General features: G+C 38.5%; 1 protein-coding gene across 1 annotated transcript in view; it reads left to right on the top strand.

Moving 5' to 3' along the window:
* The window catches only part of rnf216 (ring finger protein 216), a 47,344-nt gene extending 36,839 nt beyond the window's left edge, over positions 1 to 10,505 (top strand). Inside the window, exons 14-17 of the mRNA XM_007247806.4 lie at positions 334 to 431; positions 3,584 to 3,806; positions 8,497 to 8,572; positions 9,933 to 10,505. Coding sequence (XP_007247868.2) covers positions 334 to 431; positions 3,584 to 3,806; positions 8,497 to 8,572; positions 9,933 to 10,231 — 696 coding nt within the window. The 3' untranslated portion in view covers positions 10,232 to 10,505. The remainder of the gene's footprint in view (positions 1 to 333; positions 432 to 3,583; positions 3,807 to 8,496; positions 8,573 to 9,932) is intronic.
* The last annotated feature ends 13,766 nt before the right edge of the window (positions 10,506 to 24,271 follow it).

The following is a 24,271-nucleotide window of genomic DNA, read 5'->3' as shown; positions in this document are numbered from 1 at the left end:
TGGTCTGTACATAATGCAGCTGCCTGCTTTTATCCTGCCGTGTGTTGACCTGAGCAGACAGTGTAGTCTAATGGCCTTCCCTGGCTTTATTCCCACAGGAGTCATAGTACCAGCACTACCGGTCTGGCTGAGTGCAGATCCCACACAATATAGGGAACCCAGGCCTCTTCCTGACCGTGTGCTCGTACGCTTTCAGAAGAATGACCGAGAACACAGCTGCCCAGTTTGACACTGTATATTTAGACGATGACGATGATTTTAATTCTAATGCTGAGCCTCTGTATGTGTGTTTGTTTGTTTGTGTGTGTGTGTGTGTTCTCTTCTGGTCCTCAGGAGAGCTGCCGGAAGTGCCATGTGGTGTGGAAGGAGCATGCGGGAAAGACCTGCGAGCAGGTGCTGGAGAGGGACGAGATCCGGCTGCGGGTGGCTTTGTAAGTGCCTGTATGAAAATCTTCACCCAGAGACCTGCCTCTCAATAATTCAGCAAGTAGAACCGCTAGGGTCCTGCTGACATCATGCATCACTGGGGATCATCATTAACATCATTAACATCATCTTCAGTGCTGAGTCTACTTTTTTATATCTTCAGGCGGTTCACACAATTCTCCAGTGAGACCTCCTTTAAATGTAGCCCTTTTTGCCTGTAATGTTCAGGTTTTACATAATTAATACATCCAGTCCTTATGCATCATACCAGCAGAATTCAAACCAACAGCAGAATGTTTGTATTAATTATCAGAGGAAAATGGAATGATGATATAAAAGTAATGGTTCCTTTGGAGGTTTCTTTTTCTTGATTTGGTAGAGTTTTTCCCGCCACTATATAAATATCAAATCTACATACACTACAAATCTACACTAAAAAAAATAGGTCACATTCTAATATTTGGTTGGACCGTCTTTATCTTTGATTGCAGCACACATTCACTGTGGCATTGTTTTAATAAGCTTCTGCAATGTCACAAGATTTATTTAAATCCAGTGTTGCTGGATTAATTTTTCACCAAGATCTTGCAGCAGCATTGATGATGGCAGAGTCTGACCAACCGCTGCACAAAGCAGCTCTTCTCCATCCAGCACATCCCAAAGATTCTCAATGAGGTTAAAGTCTGGACTCTGTGGTGAACTCTCTCAATCCATGTGTGAAAATGATGATCTCATGCTCCCTGGACTCTTTCACAATTTCAGCACCATGAATCCTGGTATTATCTTGGAATACAAAAAGAAAAAATCCATTGATGGAATAACCTGGTCTATATTCAGTATATTCAGATAATCAGCTGACCTCATTCTTTTAGCACATACTGTTGCTGAACCTAGACCTGCAGACCAACTACAGCATCAACCCCACATCATTTAATTTTAGTTAAATACAGGTGGTGACTTTTTTTTGGGGCAGGCAGTGCAAAAAGATTTGATATGATTTGATTTTATTTATACTGGTGAAGAAATTCCTGATTCTAAATCATGAAAACATATATCATACATTACTGTGAATCTGCAATACTCCACACAAAATACTCCTAAATAAGCAAATACCAGGAATCTATCAACCGATTTCACGGTATTTTGCCCCACCCCTATTTCACAAAGTTCAGGCATATTTATAAACAGATGGGTAAAATAGAGAATTGTGCCTCATTCAAACTTATTTTACACACATTTACATGTTGAAACATTTTCTGCAGATGTGCTGTTTTTTTTTTAGTTCCTTCATCCATCCATCTATTTTCTTACCCATCTCTTTTCTGACTGTCACAGTGGTTGTGGAGCCTACCTAAAATCATTAAGTGCAAGGCAGGACTACAAGAAATTTTCAGATCTAGGGAAATGTTATCCTAGCAATCCACCTGCCATGTGTGTTTTAAAAAAAATATTAAATAAAAACAGAGCACCCAAAAGAAAACCACACAGATACAGAGAGAAAACACCAAACTCCTCACAGACAGACCCCAGTGCAAGTATCAGACCCTCAGTCCCAGACCTCTGGATCCATATGACACCACACACACACTACCTGCTGCAACAGTTTACAGAGATAAACAATGAAATTTCTTATTCTATTCTATTCCTAAACTCAGCTTAAAAAGTAAAGTGCATTAGAAATCCTGGCGTTTAGTTTTCGTGAGTAAAAAGTTTGTCTGCGTGATTCTAGTTGCGAGAGAAGCTGTGAAATATTCCCCTCGTGTGATGCTGTTGTGCAAAAGCAGTACAGCATTGCTGGCAAAGCAGAATGTTTCTGTGCCATTTTAGTATTTACTGTGAAGTTTTCAGTATCCAAGAAAAAAAAAACATTGCATGAGCTTGTGTTCAAGAGTAATCAAGTTTCGAAGGAAGTGTATTTATATCTATTATTTATAGATTCACAGACATCCGGAACTGAAAATTGATACTGAGTGACAGTGGCAAGAGCCTGAGGCAGGATTCACATGTAAAAGAACAACTATGAATTTGAAATAAAAATAAAGAATGAATAAAACATGATTCAAACATTATATATATATATATATATATATATATATATATATATATATATATATATATATATATATATATATATATATATATATATATATATGCTGTTACAGAATAAAAGTGTGCGGAGCTGCAATTTTTAAAACTGAGCTGAAGACTTGCTCAAACATAAAGGATTTCAGTCTGGATTTAAACAAACGTCTAATGTTGGGGCTCTTCTAACGCTCTCTAACAACTGATTCCATTTAAGCGCAGTGTAGTAGCTGAACGCTCCCCCTCCATGTTTAGCTTTTACCTTCTGCGGCACTAACTGACCAGTTCTCTTACTTTAAACACACTGGAAACATGTCCACATATAGAAAGTGGACAGTACCATGTGTACAACAAATTTAAGGATGCACACATGGAAAGAAGTGATAATAAAACTTTTTAATACTACTGTTTTTACTATGGCTGATGTTAAGGGCAGCAATCTTGAAATCTAAACTTAGGGTTGATAAGACTTTCCACGACTTTCTGACTACAAAATCTGAGTTCTGGTGCTTCCAGGTGTAAATTGCTACTTGTAATGAGCCTTGTGCCGGCAAATTGGCAGGTTAATGTTAGTTCACAACTTGTGTTTACACTTAACCCCTTTCTATTTGATTATTGCTAAAAGTGCAAATGTTAAAAGGACCGTTTAGCCAGTTTGGATTGTTGGTGCCCTTTTGCGCACGAGCAGTGCTCCGCTTTGATAAGCAAGACTACATGACACTGCAGGCCTGTATAAATATGCTCAGTGGGGCTGCAGGCTATCATGGTCCGTCGCTTCCTGGTCTGGTCAGGATGTGAAGCATTGTGGCTTCCTTCCTATCTCTTTCTGGAGGAAGCAGCAGGTCTAAAGACAGCATATCCTGTTTACCCTCAGTCCTTGACACCTTTTCTTTTCCTCTCACAGGAAGCGAGCCCACCGAGAGGTTAAATTAAACACACAAAGCTACATTATTTTCCTAGCAACCCTTTTCTAAACTATGCACTACACTCTGCAAAATGATTACAGAGCTTCTGCCATGTCGTACATTCATATAAAACATGTAAAATCATGTCTTTTTTGTCTATTTTGCCACAGTGAGGAGAGGATGACGGCAGCCCGTGTCAGAAAGTGCCATAAGTGTTCCACGGGCCTGGTGAAATCGGAGGGCTGCAACCGAATGTCCTGCCGTTGCGGCGCCTTCATGTGCTACCTCTGCCGTGAGCCCATCAATGGTTACAACCACTTCTGCCAGCATGCCCGCTCACCCGGCGCCCCCTGCCGCCACTGCAAGAAGTGTTCGCTGTGGACAGACCCTACGGTAAACTCTCGACACACACACGTACATGGGCAATTGTCTCTTCCAAAGCATGGTAGTATGGTTGACCCTTCCAACACCTGAGCAAACTTGACCTGTGTGTATAAACATTAGAGTTTAGATCGAGCCCAAAAAATCCAGCCCGACCCGGCTCGAGCCTGTGCACATGCACGTTCTGCCCAAGCTCGACCCGACCCGCTCCATAAACTGTTTTCGTGAGCTTGAGCCGATTTAAACCCACATTTTTAAATAAGTAGAGCGGTAAAACTAAGTTTAAAAAAAAAAAAAAAAAAACATTTTCGGACTGTATGAGTGAAGGAGCCAAATCTGTTTAGAAAGATGTTAATTAACATTGCAACACTGAAGAAGCATAGACCCATTATTATTTAATAAAAATGTTTATTAAGAACCAATCTCCCTGTCAACTCTAATATAATAAACAATGTCTAAGAAAATAAAACACATTTTAAACAAACTATTTTTTATTTTTCAACAAATAGCCTTAGTGCAAAACACACAGAACAACAATAAGACCATGCACTGCACACTCATTAACCTAAATAGACCAAGAACAATAACATCATTTACAATGACTTTCGTCTACTCTGAACTAATTAACAATGTTTAAAAATATAAAATACTTTTTGAACAAAACATTTTTTTATTTTGAACATATAGCTTACATGCAAAATGCATAAAACAGTAATAAGGCTATGCTATTAAAACATTCTAACTTGTGCAACATTTTTTTAAACACAGTTTGATTTGTTACTTTACTATTGTGTGATTATCACACCATAGCTTTATATAAAATAAAAATACATTAAAAAACAGAGCCTGACCCTTATATTCCCTTAGAACTTAGATTCACTGCCTGGCCTGACCTGAGATTTCCCAGCACTTTCCTCGGGCCGGGTCTAATACACACATTTAGATAAAACAAATGATTTGTCCAGCAGTGTCTGTTTAATGCAGCTTTTATATAAATGCCTAAAAATAAAGTGATCCAGTTCCGTCGCCTGTTCAAATCACTTTCCATCAGCAGCCGGACTCCAAGAGAGCACAATGTTGGTGTAATGTTGGTCAGCACAGGCATCTGATACAGGCAGTTGATGTATCAGAGCTGGAGATCCGGCTCTTTCCTCAGAGTGCACTGACCAGCCAGTAAAGCTACAAATAGTAGCAGTCTGAAAAGAGGTAGTGGTTGTTTTCTTATGCATCTGAGGCTGCATGTGCTTGTCTGCAGCTTCCAAGTGCTAGTGCTGGGGGCATTACTAGTAATATGTTCTTCAAATTGTGGTGAAAATGGGGTCATTTATATAGCGTTGGTTGTCAACCTTTTAAATGTTGACACTCCCATTGGTTTCTGGCATCTAAAGCATAAGATCCTTGGATTGGTTGATTTCTACTGCGCTTGCACCTCAATAAGCTCTGCTTCTACACATAAATTATTGAAAAAGTTATTAAAATGATTTTTTAAACATGCTGAGAGGATGGGAGACCCACTGATTTTGTAGGTGAATGTATTGTTTAAACCAGTGGTGTCTAATCTTATCTACTATCTACTTGTCTGTTTTAAAAAGCCTGATGAACACCTCCACTTTAAACATGCTTCTAAAAAGCAGCAGTAAATTTTGCCCATTTCATGCAAATGTACTTAAAATGTAATCTTCTAACCAAGACATTTGTTTTGATTTGTGTCTGGAGTTTGCATCTAGACCATCAGTGTAACAAACAAGTATTGGAAGCTTACAATTCATTGTACTGATCAAAAGCATTCCATTACACCCTTGCCTTAGTTTACACTGAGATGTTAGGTCTTCTCAATTGACTTGCAAATGTGATTCTGACACATTGAGATATGTCGTACCTATAAAAATGGCAACGTAAGTGCTGCATAGCTTAAAAATATACATAAATTACAGTAGTTAATCCTGATTAACTACATTTTCCTTAAGAGGAAAGTGTCACTTTGAATTCTGGCCAAACTATTCCATTAAGTAAAGCGATTCCAAAGATGCTGCAGCAAGCAGTGCGCCCACTTTTATCTGCTTCTGTTTCTGTCCCAGAGCTGCTCTTGAGTTACAGAGAGCTTGCGTCCCTCTATAAGCCTCATTCACTCTCTCTGTTTAGTGCTCACTGGGTCTCTCCAATCAGGTAAATACTCACTGGGCCTGTAACGTCTTCTGTGAAGCCCATTACATAAGTGCTGTAACACGATCCACATGGCCACTGAGCTTCTCCCATTGTTCCAAGTGCTTGAGCTGCCAGATAAACACATCTGGATACGATCAGAGCCAGTTCCAGCTTTATGATGGCACTGTGTATATACACCAGAACTCATTTAGGCTTTGAGCTATGACTGTTCTATAAACTGAGCGAGCTCCTCAGCAACGCAACATATGGTAATGTCCACCGCTGGCCTCTGAAAGGCCAGAAGTCTGTCACATGAATCCTGCAGCTACTTGGCCGAATCCTCATGTGTTAGCCCAAGGCTATGTAATGGATAAGCCCGGTGCCTGCTGCAGAGCTATTAGCAAATCAGAGCAGAATAATGACCGAGGACGGACTGTGAGGCACCACATTTATAATTCACACAGGAGCATTCTTAAGCTAATCAGTTTAGCCCCCCAGTAGTGCAGAAAATGACCAGGGGCTTTGATTGTTAAAGAGCCAATATACGTGCTGTGCAAATGGCTAATTGTTGTCAGAAGTCATTTAATGCTGCTAATGTTAATATGTTCATTAACAACAATTTACTAAGTTGATACATGCATTTTAAAGCAGGAAACATACTAAAATGTGCAAGTTAGTATATCTTAGATTGTGCTCCAAAAATATAGCACGACTCCACCCTCCAATCCTCAAGATTTAGTAGTGTAATGTCAGGCAGACAATTGAGAAAAATCCTGGCCTGTTAAGGGGTTAAATGAATGAGTGAAATCTGTTCAGAATAATGTTAGTGAACAGTGTAACATGAAAGAAGCATAGACCTATTATTTAAGAAAACTTTTTATTAGGAGTGAAACTCCGTTCAGTCCAGGTCGGGATGAGATTTTCCTCCACTTTCCTCAGCTCCTGTCGGGCTCGGGCAGAGAATCTAAACTGTACTTCAGTATAACTCTTAAGACCAGGATTAGGAAATGCTGAGCTAAAGCAGCAGTTAGGCTAATCTATGCCTCTGCATCAAATCTACATCAAAGCCTACTACTCATAGCTATGTACACTAGGCTGTAGCCTGACATGCACCTCCCCAGAAGTGTAATTACAGATTGCAATGATGCATCAACTTTCCTGCCTATATAGTGTAACTACAGCGCAGCACAGGCAAACCAATGCACAAATATAAATGCTCACAATGGCGGCGTAGGTTAAGTTTTGCATTGACTGAGCACAGAAGTAGAATTCAGCCTTTAGCTAAACCTTTAATGTTATGCTGTTTGGATCATCTTTACCGTAACAAAACCATAGATACTGCATTTTTCGCACTATAAGGTGTACCAGATTAGGCACACTATCATACATATTAAACATACATATTTTCATACATAAGGTGCACCAAATTATAAGGTGCATTTTATGCGACACTAGTAACTAGTAGTAGGAACAGGGCTGTCGCCATCAAGAAGTCAATCAAGTGCTGGATGTTAATCTACACAGATTTCTCTCCTAAAAACCTGTTCGTTTGGGTGAGTAAAGTGCTTCCGTTAACTTACAGTAAGCTTAGATTTGCAGATTTCTACTAAAGCTGGAGCATTAGCATTAGAGGCTAATGCCACCCAAAAGCGCTACACTGAGGAACACTAAGTGCTCCAGTAAGCCAGGGTGATATTAGCTAGCGGTTCGTCCCACTTAGCTTGTTTTAACACGGTAAACACTCAGACTACAGTCCAATATATAATCACCTCTGAAAAGTGCTAGCAGAAGAGCTAGCACTGTGGTTAGCAGCTAATGCTAATGCTGCTCCAGCAGTGCTAGCTGGGCTTAGCAGCAGACTACAGGCCAATAATACTCACCTCTGGAAGTCCAAGGAGCTAGAGCTTCACAAAGTTAGCAGCTAATGCTAATAATGCTGGAGAACTAAACTCCTTTATGAAACTCCTTTATAATGCTTTACTGGTAAAATTAATCAGATTAAAAGGTGCACTGATGGTTTTTGAGAAAATTTAAGGATTTAAGTGCGCTTTATAGTGTGAAAAATACGGTAAATCCTTTTACATAATCAGTGGTTGTTCCTCCAGAACCCTGAAGGAGCATAGAAAAGGAGGTGGAGCTAAAGGCCACTGGTGTTGCTCTTTAAGAAACTGTGTAAACTGCACTAATGATCTAATTTACGCTTTAGAATGCTCTTTTATTTGTACTGTGATTTGTCAGATTGGCTGCCCGAGGCTGCAACACACACAGAGCTACACTATTATCCAAGTATAAAACTTGAGTTTTTTGTGTTTGACCAGTGAAGTGGTCTCCCAGAGTTCATCGGATGCCCCTCTTTAGCCTTCGCTTTGGTCGGCCTGACTCAGATGTTGGCAGGCGATGGTCTGGTTTTGGCTGGAAGTTTTCACTGCCTTTTCAGTTCTGAATGTGCAGCAATCAGAGAGCTTAATAGCTGTTCGTGTTTTGAGAAAGACTTTTGTTTGTGCTCTTTCTTTTTGTCTTTCTCTTGATCTTTCTCACTCTCTCTTTTGCTCTCTAGCAAGACGATGAGCGAATTATTCAGGAGATCCAGAAAGAGGGTGAAGCTGAACTGAACAAAAAGAGCAGTCAAGCAGGTGAGAAAACTACTTAGCACACATCCTACTGACACTTCCTTTTAGCTAGGAGCACACAACCACAGATGCAGTAGTAGTTACTTGCTGCCTTAAGTTCTCTTCCAGAGTTTTATACTTAAGCCGCAATTCTAGAAACTACAGTATCCTGATCCAGGATTCTGGAAAATATAAGTAAAATATGACCACATGTCTTTTACAGAGTTAAAACGCAGCCTAAACATACAGTAAACAATGGAGCTTCTGTTTTATTTTATAATGTTTCTACTGTGTTTTTTTTTATCTAATTTATAACTAACATTAGTCACTTATTAGATTTGTTTTTTTTTAAATCAACAGTACACATAAGACATGGTTCAGGTTTGCACAGCAGTTTGTATGTCATAGTCTGGTCCAAGGACAACAGGGACAAAAAATAAGACAATATTAAAATCTGTTTTTTTTTTTTTTCTTTTCAGTTTATTCTGGACAGTTAATTTGTAAGTTCATTTGTAATCTAGTGCCATACAGACAAATAACTTCAATCAAATCAGATGCCATTTGTTGATAGCTATATTAATTATCTGGGTAATGTGCATCTTAAATCTTATACCTGCAGAGCTGTTCAGGTCAATCCCACAGAGTACAGCTAATAGACAAGTCAAGTCAAGTAGTTTTATTGTCAATAGTGCATATGTACAGGCCATACAGAGAATTGAAATCACGTTTCTCTCCTTCCCAAAGTTACAAATACAGCAAGATTAAAATATAAATAATACAACAAGATCACAGATATAGACATAAGTAGACACGAGATACAAGACAATAGTGAAATAGTGAGTTAAAGAGGGAATGACAGTACCAGTATAAACAGAACCTGTATAAACACTGGTGCAAATATAGAGGTATATAAGTTTAAAGCTGGCAGAAGCGAACCAGTACATAATGTTATTTTAAATATCACAGTTGTAGAGGGAATTAAATAGGTGGATTGATCATGTTCTCACCATAAACCATAGAAATAATGAAGGGGACTGAGACCACTTCCTCTCGAGGGTCTTGATGCGAATCTTTTGGTTTGCTTTGGAGTTTGATTAATTTCTTTACACTTAAAGCTCCTATATATTTTTTGACACATATTTAATGTTTGATAATTTCGCTCAGTAATCTTAATACTAAATCTTGTGTTGTCATTTGATAAATTGTTTTCTATTGATGAGGTTTTAGAGATTAAATGAAAATCTTCTTGCATTTCAGGCAAAATTTTAAATGGATAGGAATCTTCAGCAGCACTGTTAAATGTGTAAAATATAAAGCATATAAAGCAAATTTTGTTGTAGATATTAAATCTAATCTAAACTCTAATATTTGTTCTGTCTCTCAGACACCACAGGGAAGAGAGTAGGTCCTCCTCCTGAACCCACCCCTGCCAAGAGGCCTCGGGTGGCGCAGGTTCCAGCCAACAATGCTGCTCCACAGGCTGTCCGGCCTCCGTTGCTCATCCCTCAGGTGATGCTGCCGGGCCCTCAGCGCCTCCTCCTGCAGCCCATCGCTGCCCCCTACGTGCCCCCCCTGCACAACCTGCCCAACCTCCCCATTAACTATAACGTCCCCAACGTCAACTTCGACTTTAACATGCCTATGCACTACGGCCCACCACACCGATTCTTCAGGCCCCTCTGAAGAGCCTGAGGGACGGAGAGCCACGGTTGGACTAGAGAGTGTAAGCACCCCCCTCCCCCCCAGACTCTAGAATCTTCTATTATCACCCTCCACTTCTTTTTTCTATCATGTTGGAGCTCTTATCTGAAGAGTATAAAACTGCAGACTGCAGCGGAGTGCCTGTTCGGCTTGCTTCTTCCTAATTTCTTTTTGATTTTTTTTATATGAAGCACAGAATGTTGAGTAATTTTCTCCAGCAGTTTCCAGTTAAATAAAACAGATTGTGTGACCTTTAGATTTTTTGTTTTTGGTAATGCTGTTTTTTAACTTCTTACAAACTGTTTTTCTTGTCTGATTGTTACGGCCTGCTCATACAGACTGAAACTTACACCAATTTCCACACCCGTGATCCGTATTTTAGCTCCACTGATCATATTTGGAACCCTTTGAAGTTCTATAATTACAGATATTACATTCTCTGTATACTTGATTATCCTTATTTCACCATGTTTTTCAATACTCAGGACCTACAGGGGATGCACAATGAAACTGAAACACCTGGTTTTAGACCACAATAATTTATTTAAGGTGCACATTGAATTCTGCCGTGATTTGGGCAGCTGTGGTTTTATGGATACAATCCGGGTTAGCACCCAAACATCCCTTTCAGACAGCTTCCTCTTACAGCGTCCACAGTTAATCCTGTTGGATGTGGTTGGTCCTTCTTGGTGGTAACATGCTGACATTACCCTAGATACCGTGGCTCTTGATACATCACAAAGACTTGCTGTCTTGGTCACAGAGGCACCAGAAAGACGTGCACCAACAATTTGTCCTCTTCTGAACTCTGGTATGTCTCCCATAATGTTGTGTGCATTGCAATATTTTGAGCAAAACTGTGAAAAAAAAGTGCTCTTACCCTGCTAATTGAACCTTCACACTCTGCTCTTATTGGTGCAATGTGTAATTAATTTTGAAAGATTGAACACCAGGCTGCTCCTATTTAGCCATGAAACCTCCCACATTAAAATGACAGGTGTTTCAGTTTCATTGTCCAACTCCTGTATTATTATTATTATTATTATTATTATTATTTGGGTGGTTGGTCATTTATTGTCAGCACTGCAGTGACTGCACTGATTAGCATGGTGGTGTTGTATAAGGTAGGGGTGGGCAGTATGGCCCTAAATTAATATCATGATATTTCATGGTATTTTCGTGATAACGATACTCTTGGTGATATGATAAAACATCAAATTAAAAAAAAAATCAAGAATGCCCTACTGAAACAAAATAGCATTTTAATTTTATTATTGCATACGATATGATATGGCACACCCCAAACTGAGATATAAAAAAAATACAAGAATTTTATCAGATTTGTAACAGAAGTCAATGATACAGAATGTCATAATATTAATAATGCATTCCAAATATCTCCATATATCCAGGATTAAAGTACAATAAATTATACTGGACACATATAATCTGTCTCTAGTAGATATGACAAGTATATGACAATATTTCAGGGTATAATATTGTTCACAATATTAAAAAATGTTGGCGATAATATTGTGTATGATATGATATGGCACAGTTCTACACCACCACCATGCTAAACAGTGCTAATCACTGCAGTGCTGAGAATAAAAGATCCACCACCCAAATAATAATAATAGCTGCTCTGTTGTGGTTTTCTCTCGTGTTGGGGTCCTAAATGTTGAAGAACAGGGCAAAAGGAGGATAATAATAAATTATGCAGAGAAACAAAAAGACTACTATTCTGTAATTATAGAATGTATGTAATTACTATATATAGTGGAGTTAAATAAAGTGGTAAGTAAGCTTTATTAGTGTGTGAAAACAAGAGATATGTTGTATAGATGTAGGTGAAAAAAAACTTTTTGAAATACTCTTAGAAGGTGTTTAAAATTGTCAAATGTCTAGGGAAAAGATGGATCACTGTTCCTGATCTGAGGTCATCTATGGATTTCAGACTCTGGGACAAAGACAATAACCCCTCCCAATAGAGAATACGGTAAAAAAAAAAAAAAGTAAAGGAAGGCAGCATATCCAAATATTCCCACAATCCAAGCTATACCCCAAGGGCTATAGTCTAAATTTTATCCCGGGAGTAAAAAAAAAAAGTAATCTTATCTTGGATAGGATTTGATTTACATACAGGAAGTTTTATTTCTGGAAGTAGTACAATTATAAGCAGTTATCATTGGATAAGAATTCTCTGTATAAACAACTGAGATGGGTGTGGCTACTCCAAAAATGTAATGAAGATAAAAAAAGACATTTCTGTAACGCTGACATTGCTAACCTGTTGCAGTGGTATTAATGATAATCTGTAACATAAAAAAAATTATGTGAGACAAACTTTAACTAGATTTCCAATGAAACACTGGTAAACAATTATCAAACCAGTTGTTGGAAGCTAATTGTTCTTTGAAAACATTTTAAAATACTGTATAGTTAGTGGCCTTAGTGTTTTTTTTTGTGGATTTTAGTCAACTATGTATGACGCACTCCCAACTCTGATACAGAGATATATTTAGTGCTCTGATACTAATGTTCTGATGTAGGGGAATTTATTTTTAACAGAACTACCATTATTATAATCAATCCTGCCTCGGCTGCATCATTAAAAAAATCGCTAGGGAGTTTTTGTTGTAGCAGCAACATTGAAAAACCTATGCAAATCTGCTGTGAAGGAGTATAAGGTCAAAACATGTCTTCCAGCATTTGAGGGTTGTTTTATAACAGATCATGCCCTCTTTGATATACATCTAGTCAAATATTACCTTACTGTTGGTGATATTTTGCATACTTGTCTAATCAGCCATTTGGTTATGTTTTAAAAGTGTTCCAGTGGTAAAAAGCTGCAGGTTTCAGGGTTTTAGGTACGGCCTGGTAAAGCTTCTCCAGTTTACCACTTCTTTCTACTGTGTTTTTTAGACCTCTTCAAATTCTTGAAAAATGTTACTATAAGGTACAGTGGCTTGCAAAAATATTAATACCCCAACTTTTCCACATTTTGTCACCTTACAACTACAAACTTAAATGTATGTTGGTTTTCAGATTTTTTTTATCACATAAAAACCTAAAAAGTGTGACGTGCAAAAGTCAATCAATACTTAGTAGAGCCACCATTCGCTGCAATTACAGCTGTACAGTGCTTCGGGGTTTGTCTCTACCAGCTTTGCGCATCTACAGACTGAGATCGTTGCTCATCCTTTTTAATAAAAATCAGCTCAAGATCAGCCGAGTTGGATGGAGAGCGTCTGTGAACAGCAATTTTCATGTCTCTTCACAGAAGCTCAGTGGTATTTAGTTCTGGACTTTGACTGGATCATTCTAAAACTTGAATATTCTTTAATCTAAATCATTCCACTGTAGCTCTGACTGTATGTGTTTAGGTTTAGGGTCATTGTCTTGCTGGAAGGTGAATCTCCTTCCCAGTCTCAAGTCTTTTGCAGCCTCCAACAGGTTTTCTTTCAGGGTTGCCCTGTATTTAGCTCCATTTATCTTCCCATTAACTCTGACCAGCTTCCCTGTCCCTGCTGAGGAGAAGAATCCCCACAGCATGATGCTGCCACCACCATGTTTCACAGTGAGGATGGTGTGTTCAGGATGATCAGCAGTGTTACTTTTCAGCCACACAAAGCACTTTGTATTTAGGCCAAAAAGTTCAACTTTGCTCTCATCTGACCACAGCAGCTTCTTCCACATGTTTGCTGTACAAACAGCACTTCTTATGTCTTTCTTCCACTTGTGCCACTCTTCCATAAAGGCCAAATTTATGTAGTGCATGACTTGTTCTGTCGACAGATTCCTCCACCTGAGCTGTGGATTTCTGCAGCTCCTCCAGAGTGACCATGGGCCTCTTGGCTGCTTCTTTAACCAGTGCTTTTCTTGCTCAATCTGTCAGTTTGGGTGAATGGCCATGACTTAGTAGGTTTGCAAGTGTAGAACACTTTTTCCATTTTTGGATGATGGATTGTAGAACAGTGCTCCTTGGGACGCTCAAAGCTTGGGATATGTTTTTATAACCTAACCCTGCTTTAAACTTCTTCTCCACAACTTGTCTGGTGAGTTCCTTGGTCTTCATAATGCTGTTTGTTCACTAATCTTCTCTAACAAACCACTGAGGCCTTCACAGGACCGGTGAATGCATACTAAATTTAAACTAAATTACGCACAGCTGGACTCTGTTAACTAACTAAGTAACTTCTGAAGGCAGTTGATTGGCACTGTATATTATTTAAGGGTTTAAGAATTAGGGGGGCTGAATACTTTTACAATTTTTAAAACCATGAATCATTTTCGTTCGACTTCATACTTATACAATACTTTGTTTGTGGTTGTAAGGTGACAAAATGTGGAAAAGTTCAAGGGGTATGAATACTTTTGCAAGCTACTGTGTACTGTATGTCTAAACTTTAACTACAGCTCTCCGTGAGAACATCTGTACTGGTAGTGAGGTATAATAGATGTTGTATTGTGTGGGGTCACTCCGGTGCTCCTGGCCCCGGCTCTAGGTGTGGCTCCAGGGTTTGGCAGCTCGTCTCCAGACTCAGAAAGCGCTCCTGCCCAGTCTGCTGCCCAGAGTCCAGACAAAGAGCTGACCCTGCAGAACAGCAGTGGAGCCGGTAGGATCCACACCTTCTCCCCAGGAGTCTGGCAGTGAGCCCTCAGGCCAGAACAGCTGCCTCTTATTCACAATAATATGCCAAAAGTCATGGGACAGTAGTAGATTGCAGTAGCAGTAAAGTGATCCCAAAGTGTTACCTCAGGGGACTACTTAGGAACCCCCACACCTGAATATGTTGTACGTTGTGAGGTGTTATCTTGTGAGGTTGAGGTTGAACACTGGACATTGTACTCATTGCAAGGTGATGTGAATTAATTATGGTAGTTGGATTGAGGTCTGATAGTGGGTGCAGATGAACGTCTGATGGGTACAGAAGTTCTGAAGTTGTGTGAGGCACAACTTAAAGTAGCTGAATGCAATTCAATCCCTGTGTGTGGCATGTTTGGGTAAGGCAAAAAACAGTTTTAGAACCACTTCTGTATCAGATGTATGAAAACATTACCATTTCATAGTCAAACATGTCGTCGCTGTCCAATAAAAAACTAGTCTCCAAAACAGTCACTTTACAGGAGAGAGGAAAGAAAGCCCTTCTAAACTTTTAATGGAAGTCCATGCAAAGGAGTTTATTTTAGGTGATTTTGAAGTATTTATAGTAGTCCATTAAGAAATTTTGGCACAGTGTAATGGACAGTTTGTCTCTTCAAATTTTGTAGTAAACTAAAAATCGACAAAAATGGAGTTACTTGTTTTTCATTGGACAGCGACAGTATGGTAGTTTTGAAACCATGTTGTTAGTCTAAAGAAAAAAAAAACATTTTAAAGCTACGTCTCAATGTTTGTGGACACCACTTGTAATGAAGCAGTGGAACTGTGTTCTCGGAAATGGTGGCACCCCATCCAGTACTTTTGGGATGAGGTGATTTGGGGTGATGACCTAGCTATCACTTCACCGTCATTAAATGCAATTAAGCCCGTACAGTAATGCTCCAAAAGCTTATAAAAAGCCTTATCTGTATGGTAGAGGTCAGTTAATCCCAGAAAAAAACAGAATATACTCTTTTTAATTCCCTTGATTTCAGTAGAAATCATGAATAAATAGATGTCCCAATATGTGTGTCCTTTTAGTGTATGTAAGATATGATTGGCTATACTAGTATGTTCAGTTGTCCTGTAGAGCCGCAGTCATTCACAGGTTAGACATCATCAAACCCAACTGTGCTCCAATCTGATCTTCACTCATTTTAAAGAAATAAAAGTGCATGAAAAAGAACAGGCTATTAACACTGAGGAAAAATGGAACAGCTTGACTGGCTGGTTCTTGATCATCTGTGGCTTTTCTCACTCAGATTTCCTCATACTTGGCTCCAGTATTGATCGTTAGCATGAGGTGGCTCAGTTTGACACTGTGACTTCCATCTGCTCGCTGGGTCAGTAGGTCAGATCTACAGGTGAGGCTACAGCTTGCCCACTAGCCAAGAGTCTCCTGAAACTGGAGCCGCGCCTTTTAGCCCGCTAGTCCTTCCTCTTCCTCTCCACTCAGTGATTCTGAAAGAGGTTAAGTGCTTTATGTAATAATATGAGTCATCTGCCCAGGGGCATGCAGACCACAGAGTTGGTTGTTCTGGGCATGGGTCTGCTGTTTTATTCATATAGATTTAGTCAGGGTGCGAATTATACAATGACAATTTTTGTGGGTGGGTATTGGTTCTTTAAGGTTTGAATGTAATCCAGTACGGGACAGACATATGTGGCGCATACCCATTTTATAGTCAGGGCTCATAAACAATATATTATGCAGCAAAATTCACAACAAGTCAATCCTGCAAAAACAAACACACACAGTCTACACCTGTACCTGTTAGAATAAAGGCTTAAGCCATCCAAAAATCTAAAACTGAAAGTAAATGTCTTGCCCTGAAAAAATTCAGATTAAAATTCAGATGTTTACAAAAAAAACTAACAAACAGAATTTTAACTTTCTACATCAATGGTTTTAATGTTCTTTTAAGGTTCTACACCAGTGTGTTGATTTACAGCATACTTTTTCATAACTCTAGATCTACTCATATATGAGCCACTACTTTACTATAATATACTGTAGAAACCAGCAACCACTCTTTTATTACATTCTTATTAAAATTAAATTACATTCTTATTCTAATTAAAATGACCGTTAAAGACAAACTATTCATTTTCATCAGATTTACCAAGAGATTATATGTATATGTATGTAGCAACATACCTAAGAAAGATACTGTAAGAAATGGGAAAGCAAAAAAGGAAAAAAACAACCTGGTAGATTTCTAGATAATTATACTGATCAGTCACGGTGCCAATTGTTTATCTGTTTATTCTATTAGTCCTATTCTATTGGCAATACTTCTATTAATATCTTTAATATTCTTATTTTTCAGCTGCATTTTTGCAGCATAACCTGTCCCAAATTCTTGAGTTTAAAGGTTTTTTTTCACCAGATTTCACTTGATTATGGAATCTGGGCTTTTGTACACTTTTTTTTTTCTTTCAATAAGAACATGGTTTCTGCACAACAAAGGATATTTATTTATTTTTTTATTTTGCAAAAAAAATATCAATTTTGTGAAGTTTATTTCTTCGGTACAGAACCGCGTAAGGTAACATCATTAAGGCATGGCCATGACTTATAAGGGCATGGGAATGAGATCCTAAAGTATGGCCATGACTTATTAAGGCGTGGGAATAAGATAATTAAGTTGTAACCAGAGAACAATAAAGCTTGCTTTTCTGTAAATGAATGTCCATGAAGAAACTGAATATTGCATAAAAGCTCCTTTAATCCAAGCACAATCCTTGGTAAGTAAACAAAGAGAAAATTGGTTTATTTTTATTTTAATCTATGAATGAATTATGGTGATGTTTTGGAGTCTCTTGCAGTGAGACATGGTATAATTCTAAGTAAAACCCACTTAATTCTCATACTAAAAGCTGATTGGCTCAGACGCAGACAGTATGCAGACCCGTTAACCTTCCTTAGGCAGTTATATAGTGCACAACCTCTAAGAGCTGCTCGCTTTATTAGCTGTGAAACCAAAGGACCTTGTGGCCACGCCTTAATGGCTAGGATTTAATTAACTCATTCCGACGCCTTAATAAGTCGTATTTCCATGAGGAAATACACATTTTAAGTTGGTATTGTCGTTGTGGTTCAAAGACATACTATAGTATAACAATTATAACAACTCTTGAACACAATAAATTAGTAATCAAAAGTGCTGATGAAAAAAAATAAGCTTCAGGGTGAATGCTGAGAAATATAGTCATAACTCAGATGACATCATTGTGAGAATATGCGAAGATGTCGCAAAATCTTGTTCCAGTTGGATCTGTATAAGTACAGTAAAGGCCTGTTCCATTATACCCTGTTAGTGTGTGGCCTGCTCTACCATATGAGACAGGCTTTTAATATAATCAGTGTAATGCAGCTCTGCTATCCCTCTATTCATTATCTGAATGAACTGAGAGTCTGTAATATTCTTTCCTGGAATCAGGGGAGTTGACTGTGTGATCATCCAGTAAAACTGTAGCAATCCCTGCTGTCCCAGTAGCTCTTGTGTAACCACAGTGTTTCACTACTGGTTGGGAAATCAAACAGCTCAGCTGAACTTTATTTTCCTTGACGTTTTTTTTTAAAGTCTGCTCGGTTTTCTTTGGTAAAAAAATAGACAATTTGTAACCTTAATGTAAACTCCTCACCAGCCTTCTGTAGCTACCCATCAGATTTGGATCCCTGCACAAAACTCAGGCCTTCAGGACCAATACTGGACCAGCTCTTCCATACCTGATGGCAATGATCAAAACCTGGTTAGACCAAGAGCTTTGAATCAAAGAGTTATTATCTCAAGTTTTCAAGAAATCAATATTAAGACAGATTAAGTTCAGTTTATGTGTACTGATAATAATCATAATAGTGATGTTTGGAATAAAGAAAGTACTGATGATGGTTAGTAGAGGGTGTAGCTGGTCAAAAGCAGGTAGCAGGAGACATAAAGATATGGAGTTTGTAATTAATGGAGTGCAGAGTATTTTAACTGATTTTGTTGGTAACGAGTCCAGTGATCTAACTATTACTAATAGTCCGAGTCCTTTTAGACTAACTAAAAGGAGAGAGCCAGAAGGTAACATAGACACAATGGCACCCAGAACAGCTGACATCCACCTACTTTATCCAGTATATATACTGGAGAGGCTACAGGTAACATGACTATTTTTCATTATTTCTTAGGAGTCAGCATAGCTTAGAACAGCATCTTTCATTTTCTAAAAAAAAAAAGTTAAAGCCAAGAAGACGTATGTGCACACTCCTGAGAGGGAGTGCTATTCCTGGCAGGGGTGCTGAATTTGGCACAACACCGTATTTTTCGCACTATAAGGCACACCAGATTATAAGGTGCATTATGCGACACTAGTAAGGAACAGGGGTGTCATGTTTTCCTTCTAATACAGCAGATCTTGCCACTTGGTGGTGGAGGTTGTGGGGTATCTAAATTAAGTAAAGCTAAGGAAATAAAACTGTAATCCTCAAACAAAAAACATTTTCTTTTAAAGTCAAACAAGCACTGGATGTTAATCTACACAGATTTCTCTACTAAAAACTAAGAGTAGAGTAAGCTTAGATTTCCAGATTTCCACTAAGGCTGGGTGCAGCAGCATTAGCATTAGCTATTTTTCAGGCACAGGGTTAGAAAACACATAAAATATCCCTTAGCTCATGACCAGTATAGGGTATGTTTTTTGTTTGAGTTTGATGGTTTAGCTGATCCACAAGAATGAACAGCCTGACTAAGCTATAGACAACCAGATAAGATTCCAGAGATTTGGTGAGTTTTTTGTATCCATTTTTTATTCCAATTTTTGGAACATTTAGCAAGCCAGCATTTGAATACCTTAAATGTACAAATTCACTATTCTATCATTTCCTTTTTTCCCAATTCACAAGATAAATATATGACAATAATGCTGCAAAATGACCACCTCCCACTGAGCAAACTGACTCCCTGTGTTCTTCCAGAGACTGACCGTCTTTGTGAGCATCATCTTCCTCTTCTAAGCTCTACTTTGTCTGTGGACAGATAACGCTAATGTCTATTATAGAGATGTACCCTAGGCAACTACAGGCAGCTAAAGCCACTAACAGTCATAAGTAGCCCATCAGACCCCCATCGCAGTGCCTCAGGGGGTGGTCAAGCATAGCATGAAGCTTTTCTGATTAGCTTCCTGGGGTCAGTGGATGTCATGTGATAGATGCAGCTGCTGTCCATATCTTACGAGGCCATTAGAAGAAGGCGCCTCTTTGACTCTTAAGCATGAAGAGGACAATATAGGAGCTCAGCCCTGCTCTCAGTGTTTGGACGCTGGGTGTGTGGATGTGTGGATGAGCACATGGGCCGCTATTTTGGTCTTATCCCGGGGCCGTGGGGGGAATGCCACATTTAACGCTTTTTGAAGAATCTGACTGAATGAACTCTCAGTGTTCCAGCCTACTCATTCAGATCTGCTGAATGCATTCTTCTGTGGCATTTTGAAAATGTCCGTCATTGTTTTTGCAGCTGAACAGTATAATGCAATAACTTTGGCAGCCCAGCGTTGACCTTTCATATCTGAGAGCCATTTTAATGTACATGCCTCCTATCTTCATTACACACTTCCTGTTCAAATTTTGGGCCAGTGTTATGGACAGAGATAAAGCCTAGTTTTCTTTTTTGCTCTAATGTTTATCCCATTTTACAAGGCTAGTTTCTCAACCCACTCATTAGGACTCCCTCTATCACTAGTGATGCCCCAACACCAGGAGGGTGAAGACTAATACATGCCTCCTCCGACAAATGTGAAGTCAGCCACCGCCATCTCGGAGGAAAGCGCAGCGATTCGGTTCCAAAACATCAGCTAACAGATACCTTGTGCTCATCAGAATCACCCTTTGGAGTGATCAAGGGGAAAGAGTATCATCTACCCACCCAGAGAGAGCAAGGCCAATTGTGCTGTCAGGGCTCCAGCAGCTGATGGCAAGCTGCATGACTGGGATTCAAACCAACGATCTCCCAATCATAGTGGCAGCGCTTAGCCCGCTGGACCACTCAGAGCCGATAAAGCCTACATGGTTCTAGCCTACATTTCCCATTCAATGGAAAATCTCCATTCGAAATGCTGCGTAGTCGAAGACTAGACATAATAGTAGTAGACAACAGCCCTGGGTTGGCTGGGTTGGGCTGAGATTTCTCACCACTTTTCTTTGGGCCCTGAGCTTAGATCGGACCCAAAAAATCTCACCCGAGCCTGTGCACGTTCTGCAAAAGCCCGAACCCATGAGCCAGAGGCCAATTTAAACCCCACATTATTTTAGTAATTAGAGCATTAAAATTGAGCTTTTTAAAACATTTTTGGCCTCTTTAATTGGGCAAAATCTATTCAGAATAACGTTAATTAACATTGCAACACTGAAGAAGCATAGATTATCTATTATTTAAGAAAAATGTTTATTAAGAACAGCTACACACAAGTCAAGTGCATAAAGTCCCAGAGCTGTGTGATTGTAACATTCTAACTTGTGCAACTTTTTTTTTTTTTACTTGTTACTTTGCTATATTGCTATATCACGCCACAGCTTTAAATAATATAAAAATATCATAAAAAAAAACAAACGCCTACGTCAAAGACTATTTTCTTGGGTCCAACCCAAGGCTGAGAATCTAAGCTCTACCCTGTTGAGTCAGGTTCAAGAACATGTTCTGTGACATAGCTTTACATTTTTATTGCTATTTTTTATTTTATATAAAGCTATGGTGTGATAATCACTATTTAGCAAAGTAACACATTTTCCAGCCTTTATCCAGCATGAACTTTCACATTAACCCTGAGCATGTGTCCTACACTCACTAGATTATTGGCTATTCTGACTTTACCCATATTCTTTCATTATCTCACTCTTTTTGTCCAGTTATTCTTGCAGTTTGGCAGTTTGTTGTGCTCTGTGGGGTGTTGATCAGAGGAGTATGAGTTTGTTTTTTGAATCTTGGTTTCTTTAAGGGTTTAGTGCTTTGTAACAAACGTATTTGTAAAAATGATATACAGCTCTGAAAAAAAAAATGAAGAGACCACTTCAGTTTCTAAATCTTTTTTTCTGATTTTGCTATTTATAGGTTTATGTTTGAGTAAAATGATCATTGTTTTATTCTATAAACTGCAGACAACATTTCTCCCAATTTTTTAATAAACATATTGCCATTTAGAACATTTATTTGCAAAAAATAAGAAATGGCTGAAATAACAAAAAAGATGCAGAGCTTTCAAACCGCAAATAATGCAAAGAAAACAAGTTCATATTCATTAATTTTAAGAGTTCAAAAATCAATATTTGGTGGAATAACCCTGGTTATTAATTACAGTTTTCATGCATCTTGGCATGTTCTCCTCCACCAGTCTTACACACTGAGTTTGGATAACTTTATGCCTTTACTCCTGGTTAAAAAATCTAAGCAGCTCAGTTTGGTTTGTGATCATCCAACTTCCTCTTGATTATATTCCAGAGGTTTTCAATTTGTTAATGAAACTCATTATTTTTAATTGGTCTCTTTTTTCCAGAGCTGTATAAATAAAATTGAGCTAAATTGAATGGAATATTTTAGCCCAAATGTTAGCCTCACTATTAGCTGCTACTGGATCAAAGGGAAGATTAGTGGTATCACCCTTCTGCACTCTTACTAATTGTGTGGCTATCTTTTCAATGGAGCTTTTATAGTAGAGGATATAATATCAACATATACATTTATTTTGTTTATATATATATATATATATATATATATATATATATATATATATATATATATATATATATATATATATATATATATATATATATATATATATATATATATATATATCTGTTCCAAAATCACAGCACCCGTCTGAACTCTGGATGCCCTGCTGCTCCGCTGCCCTTTCATTTACCATAATTAAAGACCAGCACACTAAAATCCAATCTGCCCCACTGCAGTCCAGCCCATCCAGTCAGTCCCAGTTCATTCATAACCCGCGATTATATAAAGCTGATCTGATGGAAATCATTACTGAGGGATGTCTGTTTTCAAACTGCAGCCCACCCACCCCCCACCTTTCATTCCAGCCTGAATCAGCCTCCCCCTCCACTGACACCGCACCCCAACACACACACCCCTCTTCCTCTTCTAGAAACGCTCTTAGTTACCATGGAAACTTTGGTCTCTGATGGCAGGCAAACTGGAGATTATTTAACCCTTTCAGGCTCTTCTTTCTTAAGAGCCGGTTCACCAAAGCTTTGTGTGTCTTCATACTTTTGATTGTGTGACTATTAATGCAAATATAATATCTCGTAAAGAACTGGGCATATATTTCAGAATATATAGTGCATGTACACTGTATAAATGCATATAGTATTTTTTATGAGTTTTACATGAGTGTATCATCTGCCATATGTATATATTTTATTTTGCATCATGTTTAATATATCAAGAATGTATTGCATACAGACCAATAGAACACAAAATTCCAAATAAAAATATTGTAATTTAGAGCATTTATTTGCAGAAAATGAGAAATGGCTGAAATAACAAAAAAGATGCAGAGCTTTCAGACCTCAAATAATGCATAGAAAACAATTTCATATTCATAAAGTTTTAAGAAGTCAATATATGGTGGAATAACCCTGGTTTTTAATCACAGTTTTCATGCATGGCATGTTCTCCTCCACCAGTCTTACACACTGCTTTTGGACAAATTTATGCCACTCCTGGTGCAAAAATAAAGTACAAAGTACTAGAGACCCAGACTTTAGAGACCCAGAGTAACGGTACAAGTACAAGTTATTTTAAAAAAAAAAGTTTAAGCTCCACACTTAACTAGAATTACTAAAGCTTTTAACATTTTTTATACTTAAGTATTGTTTAGTAGTTTATTGTAAAATGTAATACTGAGGTCCTGAAAGTAAACGTAGTGGAAAGTTAGCAGTGCTCAAGGCAGAACAGGAGGGATCAGTTTGAGCTCTTGATTCACTCAGTGATGAGCAGCTTCATCAAATCCGGTGAGACAGTGCAGAGCATCTACTTTAGATAATGTGGGTTTGGAATGATTCCTAACATTTTTAGTAAAGGTATTTTAGTACTTAAGTACTGTAGTTAAGTAGCTATATGTCATTGCTGTACATCTCTGTTTATTATTGATCATTGGTATGTGTAAATGTGGCACAAAATAGAGCTTTTCAGCCTTAATGGTTTTTCTAACTGAGTGAAAACCCATCAATCACTTGGTGACTCTGATTGTTGTGTGGATTGTGGTCCACTGGGACCACCCCAGTTAACCCTGCTGACATTCTCCTGCCCTGTTTGTGGCATCTACTCTAAAGTGGATTACAGGCTTCTCTGCAGGGGCGGCTCCTTATTGAGTTAGGACTC

This window comes from Astyanax mexicanus, chromosome 3, assembly GCF_023375975.1.
Source record: "Astyanax mexicanus isolate ESR-SI-001 chromosome 3, AstMex3_surface, whole genome shotgun sequence".
Lineage (NCBI taxonomy): Eukaryota > Metazoa > Chordata > Actinopteri > Characiformes > Acestrorhamphidae > Astyanax > Astyanax mexicanus.
This window is presented reverse-complemented; position numbering and strand designations above follow the sequence as displayed.